The sequence below is a fragment of the Silurus aristotelis genome (assembly GCF_946808225.1).
Source record: "Silurus aristotelis genome assembly, chromosome: 1".
NCBI lineage: Eukaryota > Metazoa > Chordata > Actinopteri > Siluriformes > Siluridae > Silurus > Silurus aristotelis.
Window position 1 is genome coordinate 1,258,743 of NC_139574.1, and position 13,618 is coordinate 1,272,360.

The following is a 13,618-nucleotide window of genomic DNA, read 5'->3' on the forward strand; positions in this document are numbered from 1 at the left end:
TTCAGGGGCTGAATGTCTTTCAGAGGCAAAGCTGCCAGGAGCGAATTGCAGTAGTCAAATCTTGAGATGATTAAGGAATGAACAGGTAAGAAAGTTGTACATAGAGATCACAAGTTCTTAGCAAGGAGATGAAACATCTGTGATAAAAAGCAGTTTAACTTTTGCTGGGATTAACCTTCAGCTGATGAGCTGCCATCCACGATGCCAACTGAATCTCACAGCAAAGCCACCAGACAGGAAGTGAAGAAATATCTAAGCAACAACTTTGGACACACAACTTGGTCAGCATCTTCAAGGTCATGAACTGAGTCATGCGACAATTCCTTATTGCTCCTCCCCCAATCTTCAGCAGAATTGCTGCAGGAGCGTGAGATTGACCTGTCTGACCTGTTTGAATTTTCCACATCTGCTCTCCCATAACACTCTGGCAAATGCAAAGAAAACAGGATGTAAAGGTGTCAACATATCATCAAGAAACTGAACAAATATTTTCACACCCTAAATGTAACCAGGAAGTCAAACACTGTACAAGCATAATTTTTCCTCCTGATATCAGAATTTGTGCAAAAATAACAGTTCTGTTTTTTTTTCCATATACCTCCATGGTGTTGAACTGAACACACACCAACACCTGCGTTTCAAATGTACTTCCTGTTAACCTTCTTGAACTGTGTAAAAATATAAAACTTTCTTTTCGGCTTCTCCCATTAGGGGGCGCCACAGCAGATCATCCGCATGCTTGATTTGGCACATGTTTTTACGCTGGATGCCCTTCCTAACGCAACCCCCCCCATTTATCAGGGCTTGGGACCGGCACTAAGGCTTGTGCAACCCAAATGGCTGGGGTAGGTTCCCTGACCGGGGATCGAACCCGGGCCACACCGGTGAGAGCACCGGATCCTAACCACTAGACCACCAGGGAACCTGAACTGTGTAAAAATATCTTTTTTTCATACAAAAACATCAGCATCATGAGAGAGAAATGAATAGATCGCAGCTACAAATGTGTTCAGAAGTTTATCCCTAATAAGTCAGAAGTGACGACGGTGAGGGAAAAATCACTGAGGTATGAGGAACAAACCTTGAGAGGAACCAGACAAAAAGAGAACTTCGTCTTCAACTGAATGACAGAATTTCTATTTATTATATTATAGAATCACTGTTACGGTTATCAGCTGTTTACTGGTGGAGTGTAAAAGTGTTCATGATGATTGCAGCAGAACTGGTTGTGTTCATTTCAGTCCAAATCCATTTTCATGGTTCCTATAATTACAGTTATCATTTACAGAATTCTGACTTTCCCTGAGTGATTCTACTGATCTAATTAATGCCCTGAGCAGTTGAGGGTGGCAGCAGTGGCAGCTCGGTGGCACTTGGCAGCTCGGTGGTGCTGGGATTTGAACTGATCTGATCCATCTTCTCCACAAAGCTGCCAGATCTCTTTATTATCATTATATTAATATTCTGCAGCTGTTAACTCATCTCTCCGTCTCGCTGAGAATAAAACATTCGGAGCCTTTTTGAAGAGCGTGCTGTAGCACGAGCCTGAGTGAAGCTCCAGTACCCCAAGGTTGCGTTCTCCAGCTGAATCAGACTTCGTTGCAGCATTCGATTTCCTCCAGAATTTCCCAATCGCAACAGTATTATGCAAAGAACTACAGCATTTCGCAACGGCGTTCAGGTGTTTCCCAGAACCACACAACGCAACCATGTAATTATTTTATTTTTTACTTTATAAAATCACCATTCGTTGTTTTAAATACGATTTGCATTGATTTACATTTACAACTACAGCATTCGACAGATTTACATTTACAGCATTTGGAAGGTGCCCTTATCCAGAGCGACGTACAGTTATGTCATTAATGTTACTGAGCAGTTGATGGTTGAGGGCCTTGTTCAAGGGTCCATCAGTAGCAGCTTTGCGGTGCTGGGATTCAAACTCACAACCTTCCGATCCATAGTCTAAAATCTTAAACATTGAGCTGCCACATTTCTACAGTTTGTACACTGTTTTGTTCGCAGATGAAATGGTTTATAGAATGATGGAAACTATAAGATGCTGAATGAAACTCTGTGTACTTATATAAAGGTTTGTCTGTTCACATTTTACACTCATATCCACACGATTATTCACTAAATACATTGTAGAGGACCATATGATACCATGACACACATTAGGAGGAAGTAAATGAACGTGTGTAGAAAATAAAGAGGCCTGTGAGATGTGTGAGATCAGCCAGATGTGTGGTATTGTAACCGCATCTGACTCACCTGGTGAACACAGCAGTGAGCTTTAGTTTAGCATTGGAGTGCAGAAGGAAGTACAAATGTTCACCTGTGGTCTGGACCACTGAAAAGTAGTGGCTTAGTGGTTAAGGCATTGGACTTTGGATCCCAGGGTTGTGAGTTCAAATCCCAGCCACACTGAGCTGCTTTGGGCCTCTGAGGAACCCCCTTAACCCTATAGATGCTTAGTTGTATGATTGTCTGCCAAATACTATATTGTAAATGAACATCCATCTTAACTGGGCTTCTGTGGTATGAACCTCCACACTGTTCATGAAACACACTGCTTTACTCCGAACTTTCACACAATATAGCTTTGAAGTGAAGGATATAGAGGAGATGCTGGAGGTGTTGTAGCTGTACACTGGTGTGAGGAATGCAGCAGACTTCAGTTTAATCTATCAGATGGGTTGGTGTTTAACTCTAGTGTACAGTAGCTGTTTTTCACCCACACCCTGAAACTCAACACCATATGTTTTATTGTTTTTATTATATGACCTTATGTTTAGTATCAGTGCTGATGGCAGAGTATTTCCCGAATACTATATGTGATATTTACACTGTTGTTGAATTCTGAATTGTGATTGGTCAGAAAGTGTTGCAGAAAGCGTTAATGAAAGTAAATGAAAGCAAAAAGACAGGAAGCTTATTAACCATAAACAGGATGTTTATTAGCCCCAATCTTTTAAACATGTTACTATGGTGTATAAGTGTTTGTATAAATGTGTGCTCTAATCCATATGATGAATTTGTTCATAGTGGTTTTGTGTGTGTATGTGTGTGTGTGTGTGTGTGTGTATGTACTCAGTCGTCCAGCTGGCAGAGCGCAGCGACGCCACGGTTGATCCAGTGTTTCTGAGGGTGGTCTGAGGGCAGCTCAATGGGCAGGACATAGTTGGTGGAGTGTCCGGTGGTGGACAATGTGCCTCTCCTCGCACTGGTTTTGTACACGGGACACTCGTACACGCTCTCGTGCAGGAACCTACTACTCTCTCCAGGCTTCAGCCAAATGATAGGCAGCGAGTCAAAAAGGATTTTGGGAAGCGATTCTCCGATCACCATGCGCTCCCGATCCCACCGAGCGCCCTCCAGGAATAAACCGCAAATGTACGCCCCATCCCTGGGCTTCACCTCCATCTCATCCCCCTGCTTCATCACCTGGAAAAAAGAGAGGTGTAGATGAAAGGGAAACGGTACACACACACACACACACACACACACACACACACACACACACACACACACACACACACACACACACACACACACACACAGACACACACACACACTTACACACCTCAAACTCAAAGCCGATGCAGTCGATAGGGATGGTGTATTTACGTGCGAAATTCTGAGACACTCCAGTGAGGAAGGACTGTGTGAAGTAGAACCCTGAGAGCCAGAACACAGCCGGGGGTCCGTTATTAATCCACTCCTAACACACACACACACACACACACACACACACACACACACACACACACAAAACCCGATAGAGTTACCAACTGGATGGTGGAAAAGTATTTTTTTTTTTCTTATAAGCAGTTTAATTATTGAGTTATTTAACAAAGTTAGTTCCCCTTATGGTTTGGCTGTGTAGCGGGTGGGGGAGGGGTTTAGTGGAGATCTGCAGTAAGTATGAGTTTAATTAAAAGATGAAATTTACAGCTTTAGGGCTGTTAAACAGCACTGACACTGAAGACTCCTTCCAGAAATATTATATGAACATCTCCTTAGGGAACGTTTCTTCAACTTTACCAACTATTGCACAATTTATTTAAAACTGTTTGTGTAACACTTCCCACACAAAACATTGAAAAATTCAAATGTACTTCCTGTCAGCCATTTTGCCTGTTCATTAGATTCAGATAATTCCTAAATACATTCCTCTGAAAACCCAATTTAAAAAACACCTGTAATACTGTCATGGAGAAATGGAGCTGCTCTGGTTTATACACCATGTTTTCATCAAGAACCTCGCTGGTTGGGGTTCCTCACCTGTAGGAAGTTCAGTCTGGACAGCAGGTCAGAGACGTAGCTGCCGAGAGGTTTGAGTGAAGGGTAAGATTTAGCGGCCCACATGGCTGGAACCTTCCCCACCAGCATGCTGTTAAAAACGTTCTCCAGCTCTGAGGACATCACCACCTGCCCCTTCAGAGCCTTCCGGATATTCACCAGGCTGCTGCGAACCACCTCAGTCAACCTGCCAAGCATCAGGGCATCCATCAGAGTATAATCACGTTTCTTCCTCTGTAGACAGCCAGTGTATTGCACTAAACGTGTGTGTGTGTGTGTGTGTGTGTGTGTGTGTGTGTGTGTGTGTGCACCTGTTAAAGCGGATGATCTCCTGCCTCAGTACTGTGTTCATGGACTCCTCGTACATCACTGGATACTTAGACATCACCTTCTTAATGTTGAAATCTGGAGGTAGCTTTGACATGATGTCCTCTGCTAACTCATCTACAACTTCCTGTTACACACACACACACACACACACACACACACACACACACACACACACACACACACCGAACAATATATACATATTAATAAATATATATATATATATATATATATATATATATATATATATATATATATATATATATATATATATATATATATATATATATATAAATATACATATGCTAACTATAGTATAATATCTTTATGACATTCTTTTAGACCATTAAGGCACTGGCCACACCCACCTGAGGAGATTTGGCCCCGCCCCCCATTTGCCTAGGCAGGGTGAGTAACACTCCGCTTAAAAGTTGATTGGTCTCTTGGTTGTCCTTGGTGATGTCTGCGTTGCCGTGGAGACCGAATACCCCAGGTTCGGCTGTGACTGGCAGGCTGCGGATGTAGTCGATGTAACTCTGGCCAATGGGAACGTTGGAATATCAGCTAAATTGTTGCTGTGTGAAATGTGTCCTACATGTATATCAGGATTGCTGAAATGCTTGTAATGTAACTTCCAAAGTGTGTGTGTGTGTGTGTGTGTGTGTGTGTGTGTACCTGGTACGGTCCATGCGGTGGTACGTAGTACATATCTCCTTCACACACTCTGTATCTGTCCTGCTGGATGAGCTCAGGGCTGTAGAAGGTGGAGAGCAGTGAGAGCAGGAGCCTGCGATCCTTATCATCTGTCACCCGACCACCATAATTACACTCACCTACAGAGAGAGGGAGAGAAGTAGGGAGAAAGAAAGAAAGAAAGAAAGAAAGAAAGAAAGAAAGAAAGAAAGAAAGAAAGAAAGAAAGAAAGAAAGAAAGAAAGAAAGAAAGAAAGAAAGAAAGAAAGAAAGAAAGAAAGAAAGAAAGAAAGAAAGAGATGTTTCAGTTGAATATCTCAATTCTTGGCAAAAACATTATTCTAATTGATGCTCTTTTTTCGTAAAATGAATAAACCCCCGGTGGACAAACCTGGCAGAACTACTGAAGCCAATATGTCAATTGTTGGTTTATTTTGACTCCATTACCACATTCCTTTTATTTCTGTACTTCTTGTTTAGATTATTAGCTAATAAAATGCTCTCCATGCCGTAGTACACACCCCCTCCCCTGTAAGACCACTTCCAAACATGGCAGATCTGCGTATCTCCACTGCTGTAAAATGTGCCCCAGCTGACCTGGGCTGAAGATAATTGTGATAAGTGTCGTATTCTCTCATTTCAGCCAGCACTGTAGATATCAGCTCATCACTGGTTCTCGTGAATCATGTAAATGTTCATGTTTTCCACAAAGAGCTGGTGTAGGTGCAGATTTTCATTCCAAGGTTGGACACCCCAGATGTTAATAAACGTTAATAAAAAGGTGCTCAGAGTGACGATGTATTTAATACACTACATTTGTGTTGTGATTAGTGATCATTGGTGCTGCTTGGCTTCTCTGTGAATTACAGCTTGATGATGTCTGTTCTATTAGTATCCTCATCCCTGCATCATGCTCCTTATTCTGCTCCTCCTGCTGTGTGCCACATGATTACATCACAACTCACATGATCTAGCAACTGTGTATTAAACTACCAAACACACACACACACACACACACACACACACACACACACACACACACCAGTCAAGTAAGTGAGTGCTTCGAGAGGGATCTCCTCATACTCATCCAGGAACATCTGAATCTGCCTCATGCTGATCCTCAGATCCGACTCATTAAACTCGTACGGGATGTTCCAACCTGCACAATGACACAAAGGTGAAACAAAGAAAAGGGTGAGACAGAGGGACACAGGTGAGAGACAGAGAGAAAGAGAGACAGATGAGACAGAGTGACAGGTGAGACTAAGGGATAGGTCAGAGACAGAGAGAGAGAGACAGAGGGACAGGTGAGAGACAGAGAGACAGAAGGACAGGTGAGACAGAGGGACAGGTGAGAGACAAAGAGGGAGACAGACGGACCGGTGAGACAGAGGGACAGGTGAGAGACAGAGAGAAAGAGAGTCAGGTGAGACAGAGACACAGGTAAGGCAGAGGGACAGGTGAGAGACAGAGAGGGAGAAAGAAGGACATATGATACAGGTGAGACAGAGTGACAGGTGAGACAGCGGGATAGTTAAGAGACAGAGAAAAAGACAGAGGGACAGGTGAGACAGAGGGACCGGTGAGAGACAAAGAGAGAGAAAGACAGGTAAGACAGAGACACAGGTGAGACAGAAGGACAGGTGATACACAGTGACACAGGTGAGACAGAGGCACAGGCGATACACAGAGACAGGTGACCTAGCGGGCCATAGGTTCTCCTCTCCTGGACAAGAGCGTGGAACGAGCAGAGGCCAAACAGCAGCTTCCTCCAGGCGTGGGGTTTGGTGGAGCTGTTGAAGAAGGTGGGGTCACACAGTGGGTCGGAGAGGTAGGAGCGCAGCAGGTTTGCTCTCAGACCTTTAGGAGGCTCGCTAGTCATCTTTACTCCATTCTGCAGGATACTGACTGGAAACTTCTCGCATGGGTAACTGGTCAGCCACAGTCTAAGATACAGAGAAAAAAGAGAGTGAGAGAGAGATGTAGAGAAACATTAACAGTGAGAAGCAGAAAGAGACAGAAACAAAAGGAGAAAAGGTGGAGACAGAAAGAGAGGTTCAATTCTCACCTGAAATTCGGGTGTGTGTTCTCAGGTGTAATCACCTCCTCACAAATCTTCTCAAGCGTTGACATCCAGCTTGTTGCTAGGTGACAGTTTTGTAGGACAACCCATGTTCCATTGCTACGAGCAGAGTTGATGATGCCTTCAGCGACAGGGCCCTGCCCTTGACCGAGGGACACAGCCTGGGTCTTACTGCCCCCCATATTCATGTCTTCTGCAAACTTCAACAACACTGATAGCAAAAGAGGTGAAGACAGGTATCAGTGCACATGGTGTCTGAAAAAAGACTGAGAAAGTGTATGTAACTGTATATGATGTCGATGGTGTATAATATCAGACACACACCTGCAGTGGGATCTGACCCAGGTGAGAGTATAAAGATTAGCGGCGAGCAGCAATTGGAGTCACTGTAACTTTTTGCCAGGTCGAAAGTGGGCGGTTCGATGTAAGTCTGTCCCATGTTCTCCACAATGAACTGCTGCATTGCAGGAACGAGTTTATCAGGCCGGAAGCAGCGCAGAACTGCCATACGCTCCATGCCCACCAGGGTGTGCCATTTGCCTGGGAAAGGTGCCTCGTGTGGCCGGCTGGAGTCGTAGACCTTTTTCCACTCAGCCATGTTCTTATGCACATCTTCATAGAAACCTTCAAGGCTTGGAAGCTTTGAGGCTCGAACCACCTGATGAACAAAAGAAAAAACAATCACACATGACAATAATTGAAAATTAGACTTAGCTTTAGGTTAAATTGGCAAGGAATGTGTCACCTCTGACCACGCTTTGTCTGACAGCCACTCAGGAGCAGGGTTTGGATGTGGGTTGTCAAGTGCAACACCTCCAGTGAGCAGGAAGTGCCACATGAGATCATTGATTTGACCTTTGCCCTGCATGATTCCAACAGTAAGAAGCAGTGAGAAGAGCAGCTTGTCCTTCTCAAAGAGCGAGCGGCATATGTTGTTATAGATGCTGACAGTGAAGTGCTCCAAGATGTTATCAATGCGAGTAGATAGTTCTTCACTTGCTGCACTTTGAACGATGGATTGAAGATAGAGACCGATAAACCATGTGAGCGAGTATTGGTACATTGGCTCAATGTTGGCCAGCTCAGAGATGCAAAAGAACAGGATGGACGAGTGTTCGGCCACAGGGCGATATCCCATCCTCGTCTTGTCAATCTCCTGCTCTGTTTCACTCGCAATCTTCTGCTTGTCCGAGATCTCCTCGGACAGAACCTTGGAGGACGATAGCACTTTGATAGCTGTCTCATCTTCCAGGATGTTTCCTTGGGATGAGGAGAGAACCTCCAAGATCTGGTCCTCGATCTCTTTAAGCTGCTTGGTGTTGGCTGCACTCTCCAGGATGAGTTGGTTTTTCTTTTCCTCCAGTTCTGGTTTTTCTTTTGCAGCAACAATACCGAGAAGCTGGTCTTGAAGCCCGAGTGGTGTTATCATAAAATTCAGCAAACACACCTTCACGGACACTTCAGGCAAGTAGTGTGGGTTCCTCAAGCCTGTGGTCATATAGAACCGGAATTCTTGGGAATATTCAATTATGTTCTCACCCAGCTTTAGGTATTCTACACCTTGCTGTTTGAATGTTTGCTTCAGGAGAACTGGCTCTAGAAGAGCATCCAGCTCCTCACCCACGTTCTCCAGGAGGACAGCAGTTCCAAACTGGATGGCATTTTCTAAGGTTCGTACATAGTTGCTATCAGAGAGCTTGATGATGGCCAATTTGTTGGCCCTCTCCATGTTCTTGATCCACCTGTTGGCCTGTCCCTGGGGGTCTATCATAAGTGGCCAGCGACGGGAATTTGACACAATGATGCCATTGTCTGTGGAGAAAGAGTCTACAGGTAACCCAGCAATGTGCCATGCCCGGATCAGGACCTGATTGCCAAGAGTATTGCTAAGTGTGAAGTCTTTAGAACATGGTACTTTCCTTTTCATGCAAATTTGATGCCACTCCTGCTGGCATTCCACTCTGTAATCCACAGTAAATGCCCCCAGGTACGACACTGTGGCTGAAGAAAGGAGCACATCCCCAGTCAGATTGGTGTACTTGATTCCCAGGAGTCGAGCTGCCTCTGTCCACCTGTCCTTCTCTCCTCCCAGTCCACCGATCAGCTTCTCAGCCCGGATCAGTTTCTGTGAGCACAGTTCTATATTGTCTTCCAGGTCCTTTTTTTTCTGCATCATCTCTGCAAATGTGTCATTCAGAGAGCTTAGACGGTTCTCCACAGCTTTCAGCTCACCACGTTTCATGTCAAGAGTCTTCATTTGAATAGCCAGCTCTTCCTCTGCCTTGCTGAGCCTCTCTTTCTTTGGGGCCACCACTTTGGCCACACGTTCGTAAACCTCGATGGCCCGGACCCACTTGCACAAACCCTCACAGGCAGATGAGACGCTTTTGATCAGCACCGGTTGAAAATCAGGATTGTCGATAAACTTCTCACGGATCTTCTTGATGTTGGTGGTGGGGATGTTGTCTTTGTCAAAGGCTTTTAGGTTTTCCAGAAACTTCATGTCCCCCAGCAGCTTCTTGGATGGACCCCAGTAATCCTCAATCATCTTACCTGTGTGAACATTACAATTTATATAAATGCATGGGTGGAGATGTTTTGGTCAGGAAAGCTTAGACATCTTAAACAGACAGTATATACAAGTTGGTGTCAAAAAGTTTGGATTCCAGTTCTATTTACAAGAAAGAACTTTATTTAGCTACGTTTCCAAACTATCACCTTCAAAATAGTCCCATTGTACATCGATAAAGTGCTCCCAGCGTTCTGGAACTTTTGGAACGTGTCCTGAAGTCTTTTCTTTAAAGCGTGTCAAGGTGGGTTCGAAAGTGAGATCGTGTGGATCGTTCTCCGACAATCATCATGCACGAGTTGCAGAATGGTTTGTACATTTTCAGGGGGTTGAGCTCATTTGAAGTTCTTCCTGATGTCTCGTCGTCTTCCGGTGATGTTTTTCTGCTCTTAAAGCGCGCATGCCGTTCAAAACACTTCGAACGACTCGTGGCAGCGTCGCCATCTGTCAAGCTTACGTCACGTCAAACGTCTCTGATAAAATTGCATACGTGGGAACGCACGAGGGTCAGAACACCACCAGTTACACCATTAGTCTCCAAATGTTTTGATACCACCTCATACATATTGCAAGTGTACACCATTTCACAGATATGGAAAAGTGTGTGTGTGTGTGTGTGTGTGTGTGTGTGTGTGTGTGTGTGTGTGTGTGTGTGTGTGTGTCCTTTTACATAGGAAGAACGTTTATTTGTATAAATTCGTATTATGACTTTTATATTTAATTAACTTATTTAGTGTATTTAATTATAGAACAAAGAACACCACATGTACTTGGGTATAAAACCCCTGTGTCTCTTTCTCTTACCAGAACCTCCTGGATCGGGTTTCCTCTCAGGTTTGATGCCCTTCATTACGCAGATGGACTCCATGACGAGTTTAACAGGATTAGGAGGGTTCTGCATGGACTTCACTACTGTGATATCAGAAGGTTTCAATGTATCCAGAGCAGAAAGAGCTGCCTCCAGAGCGGGCATTGCCTCCGCAAGATCTCCCTCACACTCGTCCTGTCAATCATCAGTGAATTTATCAACACAATACACATTATTACAGCCATATTATATTATTCTAAAGATATTAATACTAGCAATGAGAAAGTCATACAGGAGGTGCTGTATATCATTATTACAGTACACAAGTCAATATCTGTTGATTTTTTTAGGTCTGTCTATGGGCAGAAAATTGATTTTTACAGGTAAAGAGAACAGAAAGGTAAAATAAGAAATGAACCTTAATAGATTTGGCAGCTGCTGCAGCTTTGTTGGCTACTTTCTCATCAGCAGCGACGAGCTCTTTCTTAGCATCCACCTCTAACGTCTCCTTCTCGATCTTCACCATCATCCTGTCTGTCTCAGCTGAGGTACGGATCAGCTCAGGCTGAAGAGCGGTCAGTTCCTGTTGCATCACTGCCACCTGTTACACACACACACACACACACACACACACACACACACACACACACACACACACACCATATTATGATCTAGCTAACATTTTAGATATAGTCATTATTCACTGGCAGACAGACACATGATTAGACAAACTGGAATGTTTTGTGACCTGTAAAGCAGCGAAGTTGAGTTTGTCCAAACCAACCAGGTAGCGGTTCCTGAACATGTCCACTTCACTGCGCTTGGCCTTCAGAAGGGTCTTAAAGGTGAGGATCAGCTCCAGGTAGGAGGTGGGAGTGACGTAGTTATGCCTGCGCATCTGTGAGTAATACTGCTCTGAGAGCTTCTGCGCACTCTCCTGAAATGTCTTACACATCTCCACCACCCTGTTAGAGAGAAAAGAAGCAGGAAAACAGAAGACAGTCTTATAAACATGCGCATGGACGATGGAGCCCTGGTTCTGAATATCCACCACAACTGCAAAACAAAACCAAAATAAATATATGTGTGTGTTTCAAATAATGTATTCGAGTTTATTTAGACTCTTATTAATTGTGCTGGAGAAATAATCTAAACATCTAGAGATGCTGATTTGTGATGGGTGATTCAGAACCACAGACACTGACCACAATCAGCACCATGGACAGCAACATCTAAATTCCATCCCCAGGTTTTAAACTGCTGCAGGTGAAGAGTCTCACACACTCACTCTGTCCTGATGTGCATCTCCAGCTTCACGTCTTCCAGGAATTTGTTAGCGACCATCTCCAGTGCATCTGTAGGCCATGCCTGGAACCAGTCGATCGTGCAGCAGTTAATCAGAGACGGGAACATGCGCAGACGGTTTCGAAACGCGCTGCCGATCGGACTCATTGCTGGGGCACCATGTGTGTGAGGTACATGCAGGAAAACAGTGAGGAATATGAGTATGTGAATTGTAGTATAGACTACAGCTGATTGATCTTCTGTAACAGCAGCTCTCAGAGAAGGCAGTATATGTTCTGGCTTATTGACCTCAGACCTGCTATAGAACCTCGTCTCATGGATTAAATTGTAATATAATAGAAAAAGACTCTGATGCATCATTGTGTAATTATAATCTTTGGTAGTTACCCAGAACAATATGCAGGTTCTCCTTGACCTTGTCGATAAAGAAGTTGTACATAGAGAGTGGAGTGGCGTCGATCTTCCGTCCCTCGCGCTTGGCCACGCTCTGCATCTTCTCTATGAGTTCAGCGCGCTCATCCTGAGCAAACATGTTGGGCACGTCTCCAGTGTTCAGAAGCGTGTTGACGTCCTCCACAAACATCTCGTCCTTCATCTGTCCATCACCTAAGAGAAATGTGGTCTTTTTCCCATCGACTCCGGCCTTGATCAGAACACGCTTCAGGTCTTCCCTCCACTCGGTCCTGCCGTAGTTCTTGGTTAGCTCGATCTTGAAGAGCTCGTACTGGCTAATGAAGGTGGCGAGTTTGGCGGTACTGCTGCGACCCGATCCTCCGATGCCCACGAGGAGAACGTGGCCGTTGTCCTGCTTCAGCACGCGACAGATGCGGGAGATGTGCTCAATTGCGAACTGGAACATGACGAGGCTAATGGGGGCTGTGCTCATGTTGTTAAACTCCTGCAGGTGATATTCCATAATGCTGCTGAGGGAGTGAAGATCTCGGATTTCATCATAGGTCCTGTTGGGGTCTGAGTCCGGTGAGGCATAGTCACCAAAAAACAGAGATCTGATGGTCTCATCCGTCACTTTGCCACTCGGAGAGAGATAGCACAGGAGCTGAGAGAGAGAGAGAGAGAGAGAGAGAGAGAGAGAGAGAGAGAGAGAGAGAGAGAGAGAGAGAGAGAGAGAGAGAAATGTTTATGTCACCTACAGAGAAAATAGTGATGGTTCGGGACACACCCACAGTAAACTTAAGATGATGATGATGATGATGATGATTATGGTGATGGAGATGATGATGATTATGGTGATGATAATGGTGGTAATGATGATGAGGACTATGGTGATAGTGGTGATGATGATTATGGTGATGATGATGATGATGATAATGATGATTATGGTGATGATGATGATGATGATAATGATGATTATGGTGGTGATGATGGTGGTAATGATGATGAGAACTATGGTGATTGTGGTGATGATGATTATGGTGATGATGATGATGATGATGATGATTATGGTGGTGATGATGGTGGTAATGATGATGAGGACTATGGTGATGGTGGTGATGATGATTATGGTGGTG

At 44.4% G+C, this 13,618-nt stretch overlaps 1 protein-coding gene across 1 annotated transcript in view; it reads right to left on the reverse strand.

Annotated features, from left to right (window-relative positions):
* Window positions 1-2,938: 2,938 nt before the first annotated feature.
* The window catches only part of dnah3 (dynein axonemal heavy chain 3), a 37,524-nt gene continuing 26,844 nt past the window's right edge, over window positions 2,939-13,618 (reverse strand). Inside the window, exons 46-61 of the mRNA XM_083536759.1 lie at window positions 12,477-13,146; window positions 12,073-12,238; window positions 11,533-11,749; window positions 11,203-11,385; window positions 10,781-10,979; window positions 8,153-9,960; window positions 7,732-8,065; window positions 7,393-7,618; window positions 7,026-7,270; window positions 6,367-6,483; window positions 5,308-5,465; window positions 5,001-5,168; window positions 4,617-4,759; window positions 4,288-4,492; window positions 3,587-3,724; window positions 2,939-3,447 (exon numbers count right to left, since the gene is read on the reverse strand). Coding sequence (XP_083392885.1) covers window positions 3,094-3,447; window positions 3,587-3,724; window positions 4,288-4,492; window positions 4,617-4,759; window positions 5,001-5,168; window positions 5,308-5,465; window positions 6,367-6,483; window positions 7,026-7,270; window positions 7,393-7,618; window positions 7,732-8,065; window positions 8,153-9,960; window positions 10,781-10,979; window positions 11,203-11,385; window positions 11,533-11,749; window positions 12,073-12,238; window positions 12,477-13,146 — 5,331 coding nt within the window. The 3' untranslated portion in view covers window positions 2,939-3,093. The remainder of the gene's footprint in view (window positions 3,448-3,586; window positions 3,725-4,287; window positions 4,493-4,616; window positions 4,760-5,000; window positions 5,169-5,307; window positions 5,466-6,366; window positions 6,484-7,025; window positions 7,271-7,392; window positions 7,619-7,731; window positions 8,066-8,152; window positions 9,961-10,780; window positions 10,980-11,202; window positions 11,386-11,532; window positions 11,750-12,072; window positions 12,239-12,476; window positions 13,147-13,618) is intronic.